General features: G+C 45.6%; 2 protein-coding genes and 1 long non-coding RNA gene across 18 annotated transcripts in view; 1 reads left to right on the top strand and 2 right to left on the bottom strand.

Moving 5' to 3' along the window:
* Positions 1-1398: 1398 nt before the first annotated feature.
* Positions 1399-12614, bottom strand: lzic (leucine zipper and CTNNBIP1 domain containing). Of its 2 annotated transcripts, none has more exons than XM_069918436.1 (7): positions 12525-12614; positions 10300-10413; positions 7684-7819; positions 4591-4689; positions 3230-3325; positions 2975-3056; positions 1399-1686 (listed from the first exon to the last, which is right to left on the bottom strand). In XM_069918436.1, the coding sequence occupies exons 2-7, from the start codon at positions 10398-10400 to the stop codon at positions 1628-1630; spliced, it is 573 nt and encodes a 190-aa protein (XP_069774537.1). In that variant the 5' UTR covers positions 10401-10413; positions 12525-12614; the 3' UTR covers positions 1399-1627. The 2 variants fall into 2 exon arrangements, with proteins under 2 accessions (XP_069774537.1, XP_069774539.1); XM_069918438.1 differs by lacking the exon at positions 12525-12614 and adding an exon at positions 11958-11978.
* LOC138754328 (uncharacterized) lies at positions 12592-14914 on the top strand. The gene is made up of 3 exons (XR_011351666.1): positions 12592-12786; positions 13152-13226; positions 13323-14914. It is a non-coding gene; the product is annotated as an uncharacterized lncRNA (long non-coding RNA).
* Positions 14915-17680: 2766 nt separating this feature from the next.
* Positions 17681-23274, bottom strand: part of pik3cd (phosphatidylinositol-4,5-bisphosphate 3-kinase, catalytic subunit delta) — a 206798-nt gene continuing 201204 nt past the window's right edge. For all 15 annotated transcript variants that reach the window (XM_069918431.1, XM_069918432.1, XM_069918423.1 and 12 more), the window contains 2 exons: positions 22759-22891; positions 17681-20851 (listed from right to left, as the gene is read on the bottom strand). In XM_069918431.1, coding sequence (XP_069774532.1) covers positions 20714-20851; positions 22759-22891 — 271 coding nt within the window. In that variant the 3' untranslated portion in view covers positions 17681-20713. The remainder of the gene's footprint in view (positions 20852-22758; positions 22892-23274) is intronic.

Here is a 23274-nt window from a genome sequence, read left to right as displayed (position 1 = left end):
ATTCAAAATACAACCTTCAAGTTCCCCAGGAAAATTCAGCATTGAGTTACAGGAGAATTGTGGTTATAGATTAGCCCAGAAAGTTCCCAGAAAGTACCACAGATAACTAGAGGTTTAAATTCAAGTAATTACATAAATCTAGATTTTTAAAAGAAAACTAATCCTGTACAGTTGTTTATTGGCAATTCAAAGGATGCAAGCAGTTTTATTGCCCTTGATGGTGAGCTATGTTCTTGAATGGCTCCAGTTCCTCTGGTAAGGTCCCTCCCAAAGTGCTCGCAGGAACCAGCGATATTGAAGGAGTGGCAATTCATTTCCATGGCAGGATGGTGTGGGACCTGCTGCAACAGGCTGCAGAACTGAATAGACAGATGCTTTCATTCCCCCTTCTTGATTTGGATGTGTAGTGCAGTTCATAGGCCATCTCCCTGCAGCAAAGGTGCACTGATAGTGTAGGGAGTGAATGAAGGTGGCAAATGGGATGCCTATCGAGCACACACCACCACTTTGCTCTGGCTGCATATTGAGGTTTCAATGCTGCAGATTCTTTCTCAACTGCAATCTCCACCTCCTACAGAACATTCGGATTCTCTAATAGATTCTGACCTAATGCCTCAGAATGACAAGGCTACGAAAGCACATATATCAGGCAAAGTGTGTGATGTACTGCAGGATCCCGACTCCATACCACCTACCTCTATAAAACAGATGGGGCAATGTCAGCCTTGGTCTCCCAGCCCAGTTTCAACTTCCTTAAAGCTATTTCATCACACCCAAAGTCCTCCCAGTAACACTGGACAACAAATAGTTTCAAAAGGCTTGCTTCATGGGGGAAAAAAAATTGGGGATTATGATAGATAACTTCAAGATGAACACATAATGATGCTGACACATTGGATTCATTCAACTGACCTAAAGATATTTTGCTGCTGAGTTTCATTTGTACTCGGCATCTGATGCTGCTCATGTCAGTGTCCAACAATGTTAGCCAGCATTGATGGATTCCAGTTGCCCTGATACCACTTTTCCTTTGTTGCCGCTGTGCATCTGTAGCACTTACACACACAAAAGCCTGTTAAATTTTAAAAGTTTGAAAGTTTTCAAAAAGTCTAGATTGTTGGGTAGTCTGGATTTCTGGCATCCGGATATTTGGAGTTCTACTGGTAGCTTAAAAAAAATTTAGCATGTTGAATGAGGATATCTCCAAAATTATTTATGATAATTCATTTACACAACTTTTTCCTAACCATTTCCCTACAGAACAAAAACACCCATCCTCAGTATAGGGAAATGTAGAAGCCAATGAACTTTTAGACAGTGGGTCAAACTCTTGTCAGCCAAACAAGTCTCTACTTCATTTCAAAATCTGTGTGCGGTTAGACTTCGAATAACAACGAATGAGAATGAAGACTATTTATTTTATAAAGAAAATGAAGTCAAGATTCTAATTTTAGTCTTTAAAGATGCATACATACAGAAAAAATTTGTGCATACAAAACAACATGTATATACAGTTACTATTTCAACTTTACATTTTGTTCAGGTGTATTCAAAAGTCAAACAGGACACTAAAATACAAACAAAGTGAACAAAGAGTTTTCTGGAAAACTTGAAAACTGATCACTCCTTATTTCTTTGTGATGTCTACTCCTGAACTGGCAAGGGCAAGGACTTTATCTCCAGATCCTGCAAGTTTATGGAAATAATTGGTTATTGTCAAGTCTGCACTTTGTTCACTGGCACCCCAGCTGGAAGTTAAATCCACAGAACATTTTGTCTTGCTCATCCCTCATCCTTTGATTTTTTTTTAGGGTACCTGAACCCCATAGTCATCTTCCACTCATGCACTCCCCAGGGCATCTTCATTGGCTGCAGTCGGAGGAATGAGTGGATAACTTATCCCATCTGCTTTGAGACATCTGGCACCAGAAAAGGCACAGGGTTCCTCTACCTCCCACTATAGACTGCCATCTGACCTTTACTTGACAAGAGGCTGCCATCAGCAGCTCAGAAAAATATAGATCACTAAATAGTGAACTTGCTGCCAGGAACTATTTTGTATCCAAAACACATGTTAAAAAAAAACTATTAGTACATTTTTATTAAAATTAACCAATGTAAAACTACAAGGTTCATACTCGATAATTTGCTTTTTAAAAAATTTTATATATGAGATACATATGAGATATATATATGTCCCAATTGAAATTAAACACCATTTGTACTCAATGCTCTTTCTATGATAAACATGCATAAATCTATCGGCACGTGCCATAGATACTAAGGGTTGATCTATTAGAATAATTGTTCAATTAAAAATTTACACCTTTGTTCTTTTTTAAAGCGAGCATTACAAATGGTGTTATTGGTGAATCTTTTGTGCACTAATATGAAGTATTCATACACAGAACATTACTTCATGCCCTGACACACAAGGATCGATCATGTCCACAATGTTTTTCATGTTATTTGCCAATCCAAATGGAAATCAGTGGTTCTTGAAACTTTATCCACTGCTCGTCTTTACAGATGCCGATAACCATGTGGACATTTTGGAAATAATGAGCAGAAGAAGTCGGATTGTCCTGCAGGATAGAACCCTGTTTCTAGCCAGAGACACAAAACCTGCAAATGCTGGAATCTTGAACAAACAATGAGCTGCTTGGATGAACTCAGTGGGTCAGGCATCGTCAATGGGTAATAAATCGTCAGACAACTTTTTGCATGCAAGCAGATCTTCTCCTCAGATCTCTGATACTCACTCCCTGCTGTACTTTAGCATGGATTGACTTCCCTGGATAGCATGCAGAACAAAGCCCTTCACTGCATCTTGGTGCAAGTAACAATAAAGAAATTAATTCAAATAAAACAAAATGCGAATTGGATACTGCTGACCAACTCCAAAGCTTCCCTATCTTTATTCCAATAAGCTGCGAGATTTAAGGACAGGCTGATGTCACAACCTTAGACTTACCAAGACTTCCAGAGACTTTCTCAAAGTGGCTGAGTGTAGCACTGGTATTTGACAGAAGGAAAGCTTCTTCTTCCGGAGTTAGCTGAAGACAAAGTCAGAATATTAATTCTGTGGCCTCAGAAGTACAACACCTGAAGTTAGAGTCTACACAACAACATAAACTTGGGAATCCCATTCTGAACACCAGTCACCACAGGACAGCATGCTACAACTAAGGATCACAAAGGATTGCCTGCTCCTGGACAGGACAGTTACCTTTTCTTCCAGCTTCCTCAGAGCTGTCAGAACCTCGACCTTCTGCTGTGTGTAGGTATCCCGTGGCAGTTTTCCAACTATCACATCTCGCTCCACCTGAGGGAAAACAGTAACATCAAACCCAGATTTTTAAGAAACATTGACCACTATTATTTCACACTGATATCACAGAAGCTGTGTTTCTCAAAATAGATTCAGATTTATCTGTGAATTAAGATGTGCCCTTCAGGCGAGTTGTCCAAGATTGCCTCAAGACAGGTATTGGAATCGGGCTGTAAGAGGGTGCTGAAGGCTTCCTGATTGTGTTGGAGGTTTAGACCTGGAACTTGGGTTGCTGACGGTTTAGACTGGGGTGTGTGTGGCTGTGGGAGTGCAAGAGGCAAATCCATGGACACTTGGTGGCTCTGAGGGGACTCTCTTTTGCTGTTTCTCTGACTGCAATTTCTGCTGAAGGCAGACCTGTCTGCCTTCAGGTAGATAAACAAACTTTGTGTAATATTATCATGCAATACCAAAATGAGACCACCTGCAAAACTGGAGAAACAACACCTCATCTTCCACCTGGGAACCCTCCAACTGGATGGCGTGAACATCGACTTCTCTGGTTCCCTATCTCTCCGTCCTTTCCTCTTGCTCTGAATTCACAGAGATAGCCATCTCTTCTGATCAATTCTCCGCGTTTCTCTGCTGCCCTCCCATTTATGCCCACCGATGGCCTCCTGGCTGTTGGCCTGTGCTCCCCCCCCCCCCCCGCTGCTCCTGCTTCCCTCTTCCTCTTAATTCATACACCTGCCTGACCTTTGCTCATACCCTGACGAAGGGCTCAAGCTCCAATGGACACTGCGAGACCTGCTGAGTTTCTCCGGCACTTTTGTGCGTTAGCAACTCTCCCTCAATTCCTTTTGCCACTCACCTACACCAAGTGATGACTTACAATGCCCAATCCACCTAACCACATGTTCTGGGAGGCAGTCGGAGGTAGAACTTGCAAACTCCACAACAAAAGCGCCCGAGATGGGGACTGAACCTGTATCTCTAGCAGCAGAGCAAGTGATGGATCATCATGTCATCTTTCAATGCAAGGAGTCTGTTAAAAATAATTAACACTAAAAAATTTAACAGCCACTTGATTACTGACACACCATCTCCATAATTAATCACTGGAACAGAGCAAAAATATAGGATCACATTCTTGTCTATAAATGTGCACAGGGCTGAAAGGGGTTAAAACAATAAAAGCAATGGTGAGCAAATATTGAATAACCATCCACTGTGATGCCATCTGTCTCACTTCGAAACTCATCACAGGATCCAGAAATATCTTCTCAGCTCATTAATCAGCATCACTGTGGGGTACTTACCTCCGCCAATCGGGTTCGCAGCTGCCCCGGCTGTTTCTTTGCAAACATTTGGATAACCTCCGGAGTTTTAAAGGCCTGACTAATAGCTGCCTGGATTGCCTGCCAAAGAGGAGGAGAAAAAATAAAATCAAATGCTTTTTACAAGGCTGCACAAACATAATCCACTCAATTCCTGAAATAAGATCCCATATCAATTTTATCCTCGATATTGCAAAGAGAATGAAAGTGAAATTAATCCTAATTTAGATGCTAGATTGGAGAGGTGCAGCTGTTCTTTGAAAGCAACATCTTAGGCTGGAAGGAGATATACTTACGTAAGGAATAGGAGCAGGAGTCAGCCATCCGGCCCGTCGAGCCTCTTCCGCCATTCAATGTGATCGTGGTTGAGCTGATGAGAGGCTCATCTCCACCTACCTGCCTTTTCCCCATATCCCTTAATTTCCCTACTTTATAAAAACGATGCAACCTTATCTTAAATATATTTACTGAGTTCACCTCCACTGCTTCAATGGGCAGTGAATACCACAGATTCGCCACCCTCTGGGAAAAGCAGTTCCTCCTCATCTCTGTCCTAAATCTACTCTTCTTTGGCTTGGCTTCGCGGACGAAGATTTAAGGAGGGGGTAAAAGTCCACGTCAGGTGCAGGCTCATTTGTGGCTGACAAGTCCGATGCGGGACAGGCAGACACGGTTGCAGCGGTTGCAGGGGAAAATTGGTTGGTTGGGGTTGGGTGTTGGGTTTTTCCTCCTTTGCCTTTTGTCAGTGAGGTGGCCTCTGCGGTCTTCTTCAAAGGAGGTTGCTGCCCGCCGAACTGTGAGGCGCCAAGATGCACGGTTTGAGGCGATATCAGCCCACTGGCGGTGGTCAATGTGGCAGGCACCAAGAGATTTCTTTAGGCAGTCCTTGTACCTTTTCTTTGGTGCACCTCTGTCACGGTGGCCAGTGGAGAGCTCGCCATATAACACGATCTTGGGAAGGCGATGGTCCTCCATTCTGGAGACGTGACCCATCCAGCGCAGCTGGATCTTCAGCAGCGTGGACTCGATGCTGTCGACCTCTGCCATCTCGAGTACTTCGACGTTAGGGATGTAAGCGCTCCAATGGATGTTGAGGATGGAGCGGAGACAACGCTGGTGGAAGCGTTCTAGGAGCCGTAGGTGATGCCGGTAAGGACCCATGATTCGGAGCCGAACAGGAGTGTGGGTATGACAACGGCTCTGTATACGCTTATCTTTGTGAGGTTTTTCAGTTGGTTGTTTTTCCAGACTCTTTTGTGTAGTCTTCCAAAGGCGCTATTTGCCTTGGCGAGTCTGTTGTCTATCTCATTGTCGATCCTTGCATCTGATGAAATGGTGCAGCCGAGATAGGTAAACTGGTTGACCGTTTTGAGTTTTGTGTGCCCGATGGAGATGTGGGGGGGCTGGTAGTCATGGTGGGGAGCTGGCTGATGGAGGACCTCAGTTTTCTTCAGGCTGACTTCCAGGCCAAACATTTTGGCAGTTCTACTACCCTGGATCTTAAGGCTATGTCCCCAAGTTCTAGTCTCCACCACCAATGGGAACTTAGCTCCCTCAATCTTATCTATGCCTTTCATAATTTTACACTTTTCTGAAAGATTTCCTCTCATTCATGCGAGGACAGCCCAGACGTCTCATAGGCTAACCCCTTCATCTCTGGAATCAACCTGGCGAACCTCCTCTGCACCGCCAGTAAATCCTCCCTCGAGCAAAGAGACCAGAACTACACGCAGTGCTCCAGATGTGGCCTCACCAGTACCCTGTACACTTGCAGCATAACCTCCCTGATCCTCAACTCAATCCCTCCAGCAATGAAGGCCAACATTCCATTTTCCTTCTTGATAGCCTGCTGCACATGCAACCCAACCTTTTGCGACTCATTTACAAGTACTCCCAAGTCCTTCTGCACAGTAGCATGCTGCAATCACTTGTCATTTACATTGCTATAGCATCTCCTACAAATCTGTAACGTTCCAAATAGCTTTGCAGTCAGTAAAGTGTGGCTATATGTATTGTTTAGGAAACATTGAGCAAGCATGCACAAGTTCCCACAAACAGCTATGTTATAACAATGAAGAGGTTGGTTTGTGGCCTTTGGGGATAGTTATTTTCCCAGATAACTTGCTGAAAGTAGTGCCTTGAGACCTGCATCTGCTTAAGTGCTCCGATATTTCGCAGTGAAGTACTCCTACAGGTTGGAGTTGGAACATCAGCCACGGCTTCAGGATTCTTAGTCTCTGGAGTGGGACTTCAATCCATAACCGTCCCCCATCTAAACCATGGCTAACCCAGAGAGAGTGAGATGGATCTACCACACTTGATTTCATTACCCACGTGGCCAAGTTCCACAGGCAATGCTGGATTACAGCTTGATTACTTTTAAAACTGCTGCAAAAGATCTTGGAAACTCAATGTATCCTCTGAACACAATTTGTACTTAAAAATCCCACATCCTTTGCCACAGGTTCCACCAAAGACAGACACGTTAGGCCTGAAAAAGCAGCTGTCAAGACAAAACTGCATGCTGCAAAAAAAAATTGCATTTATATAGCACCTCCCAGGAAGGAAAGGCTTTGTGGAATACAAGCCCAAATTCTACCACAGTTGCACAGCGGGGAGTAGGCCCTACAGCCCATCTTATCCATGCTGACCAATTGTGGGAGAGTCTCGCTTATCTGAATTTCGCCCATATCTGTCCTGTTTGTATATCTGTCCAATATTCTTTTGAATGTCAAAAATAGTGCCTGCTTCTAACATTTCCTCTGGCAGTCCAAACAAGGTGTCATAAAAGTTGTATTTTGACTTGTGAATGAATTAAAAATAATTTAAAAAAAAATTAATTCCCAACTTATTCCATGACTAATAAAAGAGAGGTGAACGGAAACATGAACTCCATTCCTCCTTCCACAGGTACTGCTGCCAGGATTTCCAGTTTCCCTGATGGAGACAACACATCATAAAGAGGCTTTAACCCACTGATGTAAGGAATCCCTGTCTACTGCCAAAACAGATCTGACGGTCACTACACGACTGAGCCCCAACGACCAAAATCAAATCCCCAGCCCTGCTTCTTACTAGTTGCATTCCACTGAGTTCATCGACTAACGTCATATCTCCAGACATGATTTTCTTCAGAGACTCGTTGAATTCACTCAGCTGCTCCAATGTTTCCTGCTTTGTTTCCTCATATTCTTCAGGCTCAAGTTCCTCCCTAAAATATTGGGGTAAAAGAGTATCAATCAATGAATGAATGGAATTTCAGATCCCATGAATAAATTGCCTTTGCCTTTCACTACAAGCCAATAAAACTGAATTCCTCTTTCTTCTATCCAAGTCAATTTTATTGTCATCTGATTGTACAAGTACAACCCGATAAAGCAGCGTTCTCTGGTTCTCGGTGAAAAACACGCAGACACACAACCAGACGTTACACACATACAGACAAGCAATACATATGCAGGACAAGTATTCACATATACAAATAAATATTATTTCTTAAATATGAAAGTCTCAGATTCCTCCTCCACTGCTCGTATTGATTCTCAGAGAAGGCTGCAGTTTAACTGTCGACATCTTTGCCACATTCACCCACAATCTCAACAAGTACTGTCATCAATTTCTGTGACATCTGCCAGACCCTTTCAGGACATCCCAAGGTACATCATAGCCATTGAAATGGCAGGGCAGATGTCCAGAAGAAATTAAAAGAAGTCACGAAGAATTCCTATTTCAATCAAGCCTTCGGCCTCCTCAGGCTCTTCACTTCCCTCCTCCTTTCTGGAGATCCGTTTGTGCAATTGATTACCAGCCTCTTCCTCTGACTAATGAGGGGAAAAGGAGCGAGAGTCAACCTCCCAGCTCCTCCAACCTGCCCCGCTCTTCAATACGACCCAGTCTGAACTATTCCAGGCCTCAGCTCTTCCGCTTCGCAGTTCCCGATAGCCCCCTGATCTTTGAAAAATGTACCTATCTCCACTTTAAATGCTCTGATGAACTAGATCAATCTGAGGCAGAGAATTTACCACCGTATTCAAAGAATGGGGATATATTCCAATTTTCAAAGTGTTACAGAGTCCAGAGGACCCCAAAATCCAGCAGCAATAGATATGCACCACAACACAGTTACTTAAACAAAAGTAGTTTTTAATTATAATTGAACAAGAAAACAGAATTGAACTTTAACTTATTACTTAACCTACCTAACCCACTTAATCCCCCCTCTAATGCTATGCGCAGGTGTGCGTAATGTATATTTAAGATTAGAAAAGTTATTTGGATCATCGTCCAATCTCATTGGTTGCAGGCAATTCTTGTACTGTGCACAGAAGTTAGCATTAACAAATTTCACCAGGCTTTGGTGCTTCACAGGCTAATGATTACAACTCAGGAGGATTCTTGCTGGTTTTCAGAGAGAGATTCCTTTTCCAGGACATCTGCACCTGATTCCTTCTCAATCAGTCTTACTGACGAAACTTGCCACCTTCAGGGTTCTCCAGATGATCCTCTTTCTTTCAGGTCACCTTTCAGACCACCAATCTTCTCCTTTGACCAGGCAGCCTTCCAAAGTTTGCCAGCTTGTCCCTCTGGAACTGATTTCTGTGTCTCTCTTCTCTGTTTCACTCCCTCCCTCTCTGAGAGCAAAACTGTTCTCCCTCTGCCTGCAAAGATCACATGCTCTCCCAGGCAAGCTGCTGTCGATACCTTATTGCCTCCTGCAAAAAGCATTCTGCAAAAGTCCTGCAAATATTCTGTGTTTTAAAATGTGTATGCGTGCGCAACCTGCTCTAACAATTCCTCCAAAACTACATCTAAATGCTCTGTCACACAAGCAACTCATCTTGAAACCATGTCCCCTCGATCAAGATATTCTCCTCCAGTGTCATTTTTGTGTGCACCATCATTCCAGTGACATCACCTTGGGACATGATCTTGCATCAGAAATGTCAGAGAAATTCAAGCTGTTTTTGCCTCATTGGATGGTCACCAATCACATTCAGGCACAAAGAACTGTCTCAATAGGGACAACCAACATTCAAGATCCCTTTATTGCCAGGTAATTAACAGGAGTAATATTACACAAAATTTAATTTAGCCTTTCATCAGCCAGACAGATTTGCCATCAGCAGAGATTGTCCGGTGCTCCTTATAGACAGTGAAAGAGAAGCAAGATTGAGTTCTCCCCCAGAGTCATTGAGTGTCTATGGATTCGCCTCCAGCAACCGCAGTCCCTGCAGCCACACGGAGTCCAGTCCAAACCTGAGCTCCAGATCCGAACCTCCGACACGATCAGGAAGCCTTCAGCGCCCTCGGCACCCTCTCACATCCCGGTTCCAATGCCTGGTGCCCCTTCAGTCAGTCTCCAGCAGTCTGCAGCCTACCTGGGTTCTTCGCCTCGCTGCTGCCAGTCACAGGTGTCGCCATCCCCGCAGTCTGGCGGGGGGAGGGTGATGTACAAACCCTGTGGTTAGTGGATTTTAAAATAAACTTCAATTGGCTCCTTTAACAAGCTGTTTAAAGCCTGTACAGAGCTGGTGGCAGTTGGACTAGGTGGTAGAACCTTGTGGAGGTGTGCTGCGTCCCCTATCCTCGCTCTCCATGGGTCCACATTTGCAGTAGTGCTGCTGTCATAGCAGCTCCAGCAACGCCACCATTTTAAAACAAAAGCTTTTGCCAAACTGTTTGGTCTTGTACCTGCACTCGTCGAGATCCTGTAACTGCTGCATCAGTCTGTCCAGCTGCTCCTCCAAGTTCTGCTTCAGCTTGCTTGTTTCACTCTTTCCACGTGAAGCCATCTTTATCCTAGACCTAAAGGCAAACCACACACAGGAATGAGGAGCAGGAGAAGAGTGTCTGGTCTGTCAAGCCTACTCTGCCTTGTAATACAATCATGGCTGATATGTTCAAGGCTCCATTGCCACCCATTCACCAATTATTCCAAACTTAATATCTCTGCATCTTAAATACATCTCTCTCCACTCCATCGACATGATTGTCGTCTGAAGAGGGCACCCAAAATCATTGAGGACCCATTGAGTGGCTGGTGGAGAGAGGGATGGGAAGAGGGAGAGGTTGGAGATGGGAAGGAGTGGAGGAGAGGGGTGTGGCAGGAAATGGGAGGGGAACTATCTCTGGACGAGGGAGGTGAGGGTGGCAGCTGGAAGGGGGTGAAGGCGGGACTTGGGGCCGGGCCGGGCCACCCCCTCCACCACAAACCCCTTTATCAAGGTATGAGCATCTTCGAGCTGCTCTCGTCAGGGAAGGGATACAGCAGATTCAGAGCCAGCACCAGGAACAGCTCCTTCCCATGGGCAGTGAGAATGGTGAATGACCAAAGGAGCTGCTCACACTAAGCATTCAGCTTTTTTTAGAAAAAAAACACTTGTTTCTCTGATCTTCCCAGTACTGAGGCTCTCATATACACAAAACAATATTTATTTATTGTACAGATGAAATACTTGTCCTGCGCATGTATTGTTAGTCTGTATATGAGTTATGTCTGGTTGTGGCTACGTGTTTTGGACCGAGGAACTGGAGAATGCTGATTCGTACAATCTGATGACAATAAACTTGACTTCAGTGAGATTCCCTCTGCTGCTTCACTGGACAGAGAATCGCAGATTCTGGGAGAAACAGTTGCTTGTCTGTTTTAAATCTACTCCCTCAAATCTTGAAGCTATGTCCCTGAGTCTTTGTCTCAACTGCCAGTGGAAGGCATCCACTCTGCTTCAATCTGATCTATTCATAATTTTATGTTTTTGTAAGATCCTCCCTCAACATTCTAAACACCAATAAATATCATCTCAGACTTCTCAATCTCTCCTCAAAAGCTAATCCCCATATTTCCAGAATCAACCTGGTCACATGAGGATTATTCCATTAAAATCAAGCCAATTACTTAACAGTTACATGATGGTGGGGAACATTTAATAAATACTTCTGAAAAACCTTCCTTCGGGATGACTGAGAATTTATCAGCTGACACGTCACTCAGTACTGGGCAGATCAGAGAAGAAAGTGTTTTTTTTTCTAATATAGCTGAATCTTTAATCTGGAGCTAGTTGACCACTCAGCTGGAGTGCTGGCACAAAGGGCAGGAGAGATGGCTGTGAGTGAATTAGGAGTGTAGGCAAATGGGTGGAGGGGGAGAACGAGAGGTCTCATGGAAAAGGCAAAGGGCAGGTTTGGGGGAGGTGGAGGTTGAAGGAGACAGCAAAGACAGATAAAGGTGGGATGGAAAGACAGAGCGGAAATGAGGTGAGGTAGAGGATAGGTCAAGGATAAACACAATACACAAATCTGCTGGAGGAACTCAGCACGTCACTCAGCATCTATAGGAAGTAAAAGACAACCTTGTTTAACTCCATAGGTCAAGGATGGCATGGCATCCTCTCACCCAGGAGGAAGGGCCGCACTGTCGTGACCACTTTAAGAAGTGGCAGAGGAGTGGGGGAAAGAGAGAGGGTGGAGGGAGGGCAAGAGTGTGTGGAGGGAGGGCAAGCATGTTGGAGAGAATGGAGACAGTGCGTGGAAAGAGGAAGAGGGCAGTGAAGAGATGGGTAGTGTGGGTGGAGGGAGGGATGGGGAGAAGTGGGAGGGAGAGAGTGCATGGATGGAGGGAGTGGGTGCTGGAGAGAGTGGGTGGGTGGAGGGAGAAGGTGGTGGAGTGGGTGGAGGGAGGGGATGGAGGAGGGATGGGAGGAGGGAGGAGGAGAGAGTGTGGAGGGAGGGAGTGGATGGTGGAGAGAGGGATGGGAGGAGGGAGAAGGGGAGGTGGGAAGGGGTGGAGGAGAGGGGGGTGGCGGGAAGTGGGAGGGGAACTATCTCTGGACGAGGGAGGTGAGGGTGGCAGCTGGAAGGGGGTGAAGGCGGGACTTGGGGCCGGGCCGGGCCACCCCCTCCACCACAAACCCACTCACCTCTCCGCAAGGGGGAAGCCACCGACGGACGGACCAGCTTCCGGTTCAACGTCCAATCAGAGCCACGGGTCTCCTTCTGTGTCACGTCCAATCGGGTCCCCCAGGTCGCACGACGATTCCTGCTGCCCTGGCGGCGCTGGGCCGATCGGCCCCGGTCGGGCAGCGCGTGGGGAGGGAGGAGGTCGCCCAAGGGTACAGAGAACACGGGCCCAGGGGTGGCGAGGAGTCGGACAAACTACACTTAAAAGGGTCCGTACCCAAGGTGGGGTTCTCACCCAGGAGGAAGGGCCGCGCTGACGTGACCACTTTAAGAAGTGGGTCCCACCGGCGCGGGGTCTCCGTGGTCCCAGGATGGAGCTGGAAGCCGGCTCCGCGCTGGGACCCACGGGCACTGCCAGAGTGGAAGGAAGTGGCAGCAGGTCACGGTCCCTCTCAGTCTCTGTCCTTTGCGGGAACACGTTCATTATAATCATTTCCATTCAACCATCCAGCTGTGGAAACCCTCTCCTCAAGGACCCTCTTTCCGTCGGATTCGCCCTTTCCCCCTCCCCAGAAACTGCCCCGTCGATTCGAGCAGCACTTGGCGAATATTTGTTTATCTTTTATTGTTATTATATTTCCATGTAGGGAAAATATAATGTTCACTGTTGCACTTTGATGTAACGAAAGGACCTGTTTGGCTGCCGCACAGCAAAAATTCAGGTGCAGGTGTATGTTCAAAGTTTTCCTTTATTGTCATGCAATCATACACTCAAGTTGCAATATACCTGATACTCTCCAACTTTTCTCTGCCCTTAGGCAAAGGGTTGCCCGCCGGTGCTTGTAACATTAGAACAAAGGTTCCCGCAAGGTCTGCAGCCGCACAGAATCGTGTTCGAACCTTTGGCCTCCTGAGCTCCAGATCTAACCTTCTGACCCGATCAGGAAGCCTTCAGAACCTGGAAGATGTGTCTTTACTTTAATCACAGTGTCGACAGATTTTTGTGTTTTAATTCAGCGCCTTGAAGCTCTTTGGGAGCCATTTTTGCCCTCAGCACCCTCTTGGATCCTGGTTGCAATGAGCTAAGCTTCAAGGGACCAATGCGATCCTCCCCTCTCCACCTTCTGCAGGGACTGCTCCCCCTCTGCGACTCCCTCGTTTGCTTCTCCCTCCTCATGAATCATCCCCTTTAACCTACCAGTGACTGCAGTTGATGCTCCACTTGCACCCACGCCTCCTCTCTCAGCACCAAACAATACTTTCAAGTGAAACAACATTTCACCTGTGAATCTGAAGGGGTCATTTTATGCTCCCGTGGTGGTCTCCTCTACATCGAAGATACTGGACGCCAACTGGGAGATTGTTGAGCATCTCAGCTCTGCCTGCTGCATTAGCCTGGATCTCCCAGTGGCCACCCATTTCAATTCCACAGCTCATTCACTTGCTGTCATTTCTGCACTGCCAGAATGAGACCAAAAGCAAATTGGAGGAACAACACCTCGTCTTTCGTCTGAGCCCCCACCTTCCTCCCCTTTGCCTTTCCCCCAGCTCTGTGCATGTATATACATATATATATATATATATATATATATATATATATCCCCTTTTCCCTCTGTCGCAGAGTCAAAATCAATTCTCACCTTTCCTCTTTTCATTTCCAATTAATACCTTGAGGCTGTTGGTCTGGACTCCCCCCCCCTCTCTCCCAATCTTTATTCAGATGGCTCCCTGTTTTTTGTTCATACCCTGAAGAAGGACTCAGGCCTGAAACGTCGGTTATACCTTTATATCATATAGACGCTGCAAGACCAGCTGAGTTCCTCCAGCATTTCTGTGTTATTTTAGTTACAGCTTGCTAAAAAGAAAATTACCCTCTTAACCCAACTCATTATTCAGTCCCCCTTTTGATGTGGTATCTTAATGAATGATTTTTGGAGGTCCCAGTAGACAAGTTCCTTTCACCAACCCAGCTTGTTACATCCTTAAAGAAATCTAATCCATTTTCTTAATAAGTTAACTCAACTTAATTAGTTTATCTATCCTGTTATAAATTCCATGTTGTTGGAACCTGTGTCTTGCAAGGTCTGAGTCAGTTAAATGCAAACATAAAATCTCACATTCTGTTTTATTACATGACAATGAAATAATAAATTTACTTTATGTTGCAAAGATAAAGATGTCAACGTTTTGGGCTTGAGCCCTTTATCAAGGTATGAGCAAAATGTAGACAGGTGTCCAAACAAACTGGTGGGGGAGGAGCACGGTCCCAAAGGCAGGAGGTAATAGGTGGATAAGGGAGGGAGGGAAGGTACACCAGCAAACAGGGGGAGGAGGGATGGCTCTGGGAATGGAGAGGGAAGAGGGTGGAGAGCTGGAGGGAAGGAGACAATGGGAAAGGGACGGGAGGGAGAAGATTGGTTATGACCTGTTATCTTTGCTACATTAAATACTCTGTTGGACCTGCTGAGTTTCTCCAGCATGTGTTTTTACTTCAACCACTGTAAACCCAAACAAGAGTGGGAACAAGATCTAAACATAAAGATAAAAAATGAAAAATGGGAAAAGCTATGCTCCGGAACTATGAGAAATACAATAAACATGAGGTTACGCATGATACAATATAATTGGTTACACAGGCTATATATCACACCCCAAAAGTTAAATAAATGGGACCCAACATTATCAGATAGATGTTTTCGCTGTAAGAAGGAAACAGGAACAAGTACATGCAATTTGGGCATGTGAGAAAGTGGAAAAGTTTTGGAAAGATCTAAATCAGGTATTAAATAAAATCACAAAAAGCCACATACCAAAAAATCCAGAGATCTTTCTTCTAAGTAATATAAGAAGTAAAGAATTAGGCCTCAAACTGGATGAAGTGCAAAAAAGATTTATTTATTATAGCCTTAGCTGTAGCAAAAAAAGGTATTATGTCAACCTGGAAATCAGAAGATAGCCCGAGATTACAGCAATGGTACATAGAAATGAATAAATGTATTCCATTGGAAAAAATAACATATAATTTAAAAAATAAAGCCACTGTATTCAAACAAATTTGGGAACCATACATGGAACACAACAGAGAAGTCCTACCGCGGACCTCCACCACCTAAAATGACAGAATGAGAAGAAGACGAAATGAACTGACCCAGTGTGTAAAAGTCGATGACACAATTTTCTTGTTTATTTTCATTGTGTGATGACATTGTTTAATGGGTTTAGTGTATCCTATATGTTGAACGTTGAGAGGGTGGGGTGGGGGGGGGGTGAAGGAGGGAGGGAAGGGAGGGGGGGAAAAAGGGGAGAAAATGACACTGTGTATATTCAAGAGGGAAATATTTGTGTGTATTTTGGTTAATATGGTTCATTGTGTGAAAAATAATTTTTTTAAAAAACCCAGCGTCTGCAGATTTTCATGTTTGACATCTGAACAGAGCAGTTTGAGCCAAGGCTCCCAATGAATCCAGTGGCCAACAGCCCCATCTAATGGCAATGATGGGAACTTCAGCTTGTAGGGAAAATAATGTTATAATCAGATTTAAGTATTGTTTTTTGAACAAACACATCTGATAATTTTTAAAATTGCTTTGTTTTAGGAATTTTAATTTGGTAGTGATTCCTTGAGATAAATGCTCTTCATTTCACAATGGCCATGAACAGTCAGCACAAAGCAGTTCCATCATTTCAAGCATGCATCAAATGCAGCATTTCTCCCTGCACCACGGCAGATGTTCATGTTCCGCATAGACCATCCTCTTCACCCCACACAAGGCTCTTCCAACTAAATTACATTGGTTTTCGTCTGTTGTCAGGCAGGCAGACTCACTGTCGGCAGAAATTACCCGAAGTGCCTCTTACAGTCAGAGAAGGAGAAGCAAATGAGAGTCCCCGAGTGTCCGTGGACCTCAGAGCCCCTCATTTATCCGCCGCTGAGGTCACTGTCCCATGGGTGGTCTCTCCTGCTTCAATGGGGTGGTCTTCCCATTTTCTGGTCCCCTCCGCCATTCCCCGCAGTCTGCAAACCCTCGTGGCTGCTGCCAATCACATGCACCGCCATCTTTGGCACAGACCCTGTGGTTGCCATGTTTTTAAATAAAACCACTGTCGGCTCCATGAACAGGGTGTTAAAAGTCTGTCGGACTGGGTGATTGGGACCCCCCCCCCCCCCCCCAGTGGGAGCGCTGTGTCTCCGGTCCCCATGGGCCTGCACCAGTGGCAGCAGGTCTGGCAGTGCCACTATTTTCCTCCTCCTGTCGTACCCGGTCATGATAATTCTCATTGACTTAAACATTATGTCCATATGCAGCAAAATTCTTATTGCTGCAAAAAAATTAAAATAGTAAATTTAATTGCATTCAAAAAGACAATAAATATGTAAGAGATTTTTAGATTTAGACACACAGTCACACTGTCCTCGATCTTATCCCTCATGCCCACATTCACTGGGCCCTTCTCCCCCACTTCAGTGTCACGGACACAAAGGCCAATTGTTCACCTCCAGGCTCCCAAACTTCAGCCAAGACAGCTGCCATCAAGCATGTTGCACGAATGCTCTCAATGGGTTAGCATGGAATCTATGGGCCAAAGGGCCGGTTCTGTGCTCCGTGACTCATTGTGATGTCCTCAGTGGATTCCCTCGTGAGGTGATTCCACCTGTGTCCCCTCCTACTCTGTGACACTGCCCAATCCTCCCAGCGAAGCTTTAGATCAGAGTAAAACATGAAAGTCTTCAATCGCTGGGACTGAAGCAAAAACACAATGCTGGAGAAACTCAGTGGGTCACACAGTGAACTTTATGTAGCAAAGATAAAGATACAGAACTGACATTCATCAAGGTGTGAGCAAAGTGTCAGCAGGTGCCTGAATCAAAAGGAGGGGGAGGAGCGCGGTCCCACAGGCAGGATATAACAGGTTGGCGAGGGAGGGAGGGCCCACCAGCAAACAGGGGGAGGGGGGATGGCTCTGTGAATGGAGAAGGAAGGGGATGGAGAGCTGGAGGAAAGGGGGATAGGGAAGAGAAGGAGAATGGGGCAAGCAAAAACAAGAGAAATTGACGTTAACACCATCCGGCTGGAGACCGCCCAGACAGAAAATTAGGTGCCGCTCCTCCGATTTACGAGGGTGGCAGTGCTTTAGATTAGCCAGGAACGAGGTATTTGAATAAACACATCACAGATTATTCCAACATTTTTTTATTTCTAACAATGCAAACACACTGATTTATTGCAAATGTCCTTTTCTTGATTTTCAAGACTGTATTTCTGTCGACAGGTACCTCAGCCACAGTTACCTCCCAGGACGCTAGTGACTGCAGTCTGTAGATCAGGTACCCATGGAAGGTGAACTCAGTGAACCTTCAACAAGGCCAAATCAGGGATGCAGCTCACCAGCTACACATCAATTTGTTATACAGATTATACATTGTATTATCTTAAATATAACGGTTGTTCTAGTAATACAGCACGGGACTTTTAATCACTGAAGCATTTGTTTATCTGAAGCAAAGTTTGAATTTATAAAGTAGCCTGAATTTTTCACCTTTGAAAAGAACACTGCAAATTTTGTGCAAATAATCTCATCTGAAGGTAATTTTTAGCTCAGCAGCTGTACTTTCAGGAAGATGATTCAAGTTGGTGATCACTCAGCGGGATTTAAATTAAGGGAATGAGTGACTCACAATTTTTGATCTTGCACATTGATATACGGACAGGATCACCCAACTATGGGTCAGACATTTTTCATCTCCTCAACCCAGGGGCAGCGAGAAATTGCAATCAGTGCAGGTCAGGTCCACCCCCCACCCCTCCCCGAGTGAAAACCAGGCAGGCTGGAGTTAGGATTATCAGTGGGGCTTATTGAATGAACATCCCACGACCCTCATTTTTAACCTGGTCTCTCCAGATGGTGAGCACGGTGGGGGATATTTTGGTGAGGGAGGATTTCTTTAAACAAACGAATGCTGATTTAAGTCCGTGCAAATCATTTCCCGATGAGAGAACAGGGAGAAGAATTGGGATGTGGGAGGCAAGGTGGGGGGTGCATTGATGAGATTTAAAAAGCTTCTGGTCTGGGCAGGGCATTCAGTGCTGAGTTCCATTGGGAAAACTCCTCTTGAGTGCACAGGCCATATCTGCCACCATCTGATCACTCTCATGTTCCCCATTGCTTCCAGTTTCCTTACCACACATCAGGCCATTAAGTCTGTGCTCAGATCAACCCATCCATCTATTCCCACGTACCTTGTTCTCTCTCAGACTCCCATAAACTTCCCCCACCCCCCCAACCCTGGAGACCCGGGGTGCACCTTCTCCTTACGACTATACTCTGGTTATGAGGTTGAGAGAGGAGTCTCTGACGAGGTTTCAGGGCCAACCAGCCCTTCTCCTGCCTCCCGTAGCTCCAGACTGCCCCAATTTCCCTATCCCTCCCCCGCCCTCCCCCCCCCCCCAACCCACAACCACTTGCCTGGCATTGAAGGTGAGTTGCAGTTTTCCAGGGGAAAAGCCAGGCTGACATGAGGTACCCCCTCCCCCACTGTGGGGGAAAGGTTGCTCAATCACTTCACTAAACACTCAGACACTAAACAAACATTTTAGCCACGTATCTGGGGCACGGTACCTGTACACACAACTTTATTAACGTGCCCAGATTTAAAGTTTTATAAAAAAAAATCTATCATTTGTCATTGCAACTCACAAAGTTCATTTTCACAAATTATTTCACTTGTCTTGGAATATTAATTCTGTAAACATATTCCTCTGAGATTCTACACAAATTGTACCTCTCATAAAAAGAAACAAAACATTCAAACTTTGTTTTTAAATATGCAAATATTAAACAGCTCAATTTACAGACACAAGTTTGCGTAAGAAGCAAAACAAAGGCACATTTAACCATCAAGGTGTTATTTCACGAGCTTTGCATCCAGGTTGATGTGTGACCAACTGAAGGCTACTTTGGTGAAGGATGGAGAGTGTTTGTCCTCGTCGATGGTTGCTTTGTGAAGACCTTTTGCATTCCCATGGTTGCTTTGGCTTCAAAGCTGAGACAGGCCAACACTCGTCTCGTCAACACTTGACCAATGTTCCTTTGCCCCTTCAACGCTTGTTCTGGAATTCACACAATGAACCCAAGCCTCCGAAATTGGGTGAGTGTGGTCACAAACCACCCCCCCCCCACTCCAAGATGCCGCACTCCCTCCCCATCCCAACCAGCATTCCCCCTCCCAAAAAAATACAATCACTGCTTTCAAGGTTTCCAGCCTCCACAAACAGAACCAGCCAAATCCTTCCCTCACTCCCACCAACGTCACTTCTGAGGCACTGCTTCGACAAACAGCTTGTCATCAAGCTCTAATTCATTACAACTGTGTCCTGTCCAATGAAAAGCTTTTGGGGAGGGGGGGGGGTTCACTCGATGAAGGTGCTGATGACTTCGTACCTATGAGAAACAATGCTTGTTTAAATGAGTACCCTACAGATTCATTTTCAGTCATATGTAAATCAAAACAGTTTTGTTTCTTCCATAATTCAAGTGACTAGGAAAGCAGGGGGGTGTCCAACAGGGGTTTATCTCATGTTCACCACTGGCTGATTGCAGGACACTGAGTTCCGTGCAGTCCGCAGCCTGGCCAGCGTGCCATCGGCCAAAATCCTTCCTACGAGTGAGATCCGAGCGGCAATGCGAGTTCTGCCTTGGTTGGGACACTTCACAGAAGCAGACCACCCCCCCTTCAGGCGGACAGCACCAAGCCAGGGGACGGGCCTTCGGTGATGTGTTGGAAGACGTGAACACCTTGCCCCTCTGCAGTCTGGACTCCTCTGTCTGTGCTTCTACTGAAACCGGGACAGCTGGAGGAGAGCGTTCTCCACAGGGCCAACGCGACCACCCCCTTTCAATCTGTGGACCTGTTGTCCAAACCTGCTTTAGTAATGTCACAGGTCACAGAGTGCAATGAGCCAGTGAGAGACCCTCTGAAGGTGAGTAATTATATCAGATATTCAGTGCCAAGTCCGTACCCAGGATTAGTAAGCAGGTAACTGCCATCAGTGCGGGCACTTTCAAAGTTCACAAAAGAAGCTGGAAGTTTTGCATTCTGCATGGACACGTTAGTTCGTCAATTGTCGCTGACTTAGCTATGCTTGGACAGGATGCTTTCAGTGCCTTTGTCTCTTGGGAGCACTCTCCCTGATCATTGGCGGAGACCCAGCTACGATCGATTGTCTTTGGCAACATTGTGAGCCATCCAGTTCACCTTTGTCTTCCAGCTCTCCCTCAACGCTTCATCAAACTTCATTTTGAAGTGTCTCAGGGCATCTTCCTCTGATTTCCCCAAAGCAAGTGAATCCTACAAAGGGAGAAGATTGGCGTCACACAAATGCAGGGGCAGCGGTGAAGTATAGAGGCAGGGTAAAAGTTTAACTCTTGCTCCAATAAACGATTGGGGTGAAACCCGAAAGTCTGCGGGTGCTGTGATTGTGGTAAAAACACAAGAGTCAATGCTGGAGGAACCCAGCCAGACCAGCTGACTTTCTCCACCATTTCCTGTTTTTACCCCTATTAACCAGATGGCATGAACATTATTTTCTGCTCGACCACTCCCCGTTCTCTTTCCTCCAGCTCTCCACCAGCTTTTCTCTCCATTCACAGAGTCATCCCCCCACCCCCTGTTTCTGGCGTACTCTTCCTCCCTTAGCCACCAATGACCTCCTGTCTTTGGGTTGTGCTCCTCCCCTCCACCATTTTGTTTGGGTGCCTGCCCTCCCATACCTTGATGAAGGGCTCAAGCCTGAAACGCTGTGCATGTATCTTTATCTTTGCTCTATTAAATACGCTGTGTGACCTGCTGACTGGCTTTGTGTTTTTACTTTACTATTGCTCACCCATCTACCACATTTCAGTATTCCCTGCACAGGTGACCCTGTTCACCTGCATTAGTTCCAGCCATTTTGTGATTTTCCCATCACATGAAGTCAAGAAATGTGCATTGAAAAAAACTGCATTGAATTGTTTACATTTCTCCCACTTAAATCAAATTGAGTGAATTTTATTCTGCATCTCAAATTTTTGTGAAGTGATTTGTGAATTCCAAATTCTGTTACATGAACAGCTGTTACATGGATGTTGACTGTATAATATTAAACAGTATGACCTACGGGAAAGTTCAAGGGACTGGAGATCTTAATAGTACCCTTAACCCCTCACTCAAATTAAACGAGAGAGAGTCCCTGCCCACCCCCTACATTGCTCCAGTTGGGATTTGCCCACGTTTGAGGAATTCCACCGGAAACCCCTACACTTCCCCACCAGGCATGTTGCACCCGCTTTGTCGGGAGATGTTCAGTGGGAAAACCTTCAGGGACCTGGAAACAAAGGCTGAGGGCAGGGGGAGAAAGGCAGCATCGCTGGAAGTTCACCGCTGCTTACCCAGTGCCGTTAGTTCCTTCCCTGTGAAGTTGAGTCGGACAGTTTAAATTCAAGATATTGCATGTTGGAACTCTGGTGAGACTTCAGTGTTATGTTTGGTTCTGGTCACCTCATTACAGGAAGCTACGGAGAGGGTGCAGAGGAGATTTACCAGGATGGAGAATGTGTCTTATGAGGCAAGGTTAGCCCAGCTGGGACTTTTCTTTTGGAGTGTAGAAGGATGAGAGGAGACTTAATAGAGGTCTGTTTCCCAGGGCAGGATCAGCAAACACCAGGGGACATCGCGACAAAGTGAAGGGAGGTAAGTTTATGGGAGACATCAGGGGTAAGTTTTTTTTAAACAGAGTTGTGGGTGCTTGGAATGCATTGCCAGGGGTGATGGTTGAGGGTGAAACATTAGGGGCATTTAAGAGATGCATAGATGGACACATGGATGGAAGGGAGGGTTTTTTTTGGCAGGAATATAAAGGTCGGCACAGCATTGAGGGCCGAAGGGCCTGTACTGTGCTGTAGTGTTCTATGTCACTTCCTCCTCAGCCTTGCTGGAGACCAGAGGTGTGGTAAACAGTCCTGCCTCAGCACCATGTCAAAGACATCTCCACTGTGATCTTTCTTTTCACTGCATACCTGCCCTCTGTAAATTGTGCTCATTACACGGCTGTACAAATGTTAGAGATAAGCTGTTAGCCTGATTGCAGAAGAACCCTTCTCACTCGCTTTGTGATCAATAAACTTCTGTCTGAAAGAGACGGCAAGGACCAAGCCTTTACTTGCTCCCCTCTTCCCATCAGTGTGCCCGTGTGTGACTGACACAATGCGCTCCCTCACCTTGAGGTACTGGATGTCTTTGGCGCAGCTGAGCTCAGGGAGTCCCGCAGCCTGCATCAGTGCAAAGAGATTTATGAAGAGAGGGCAGTGCCTTCGCAGAATCATGTAGGCTTGTTCACAATGTTTCCGGAACCTTCCCAATGGAATAAGAAAAGATGAAAAGACCAGGTGATCCCCAAAGCACTCGGATGCACAAAATACAAACACACATGCATGCAAAAATACACAAAAATTCAAAAAGAATTGTAACCCTATCCTCTTGTTCTACTTTATACGGGTGGTATAAAATAGAGACTGATCGTGGAAGGATCCTTCTCACTGCACCGGGAATAGGTGACAAATCAACTCCAAACATCTGTACGTGCAGAGATGCAATTTCTTGTTGATGCGTTTTCAAGAGATCATTTGAAAACCGATGATCCCTCAGACGAGAGGCAATGCATCCTTTTCTTGCCCTGTTTGGAACCAGTGAGCCAACTGACTTGAATTTCTCTGGGATACAATCCCATGTGGTTG

The sequence above is a fragment of the Narcine bancroftii genome, chromosome 2, assembly GCF_036971445.1.
Source record: "Narcine bancroftii isolate sNarBan1 chromosome 2, sNarBan1.hap1, whole genome shotgun sequence".
NCBI lineage: Eukaryota > Metazoa > Chordata > Chondrichthyes > Torpediniformes > Narcinidae > Narcine > Narcine bancroftii.
Note: the sequence above shows the minus strand (reverse complement) of the source record. Positions and strands in the feature narration are given on the sequence as shown.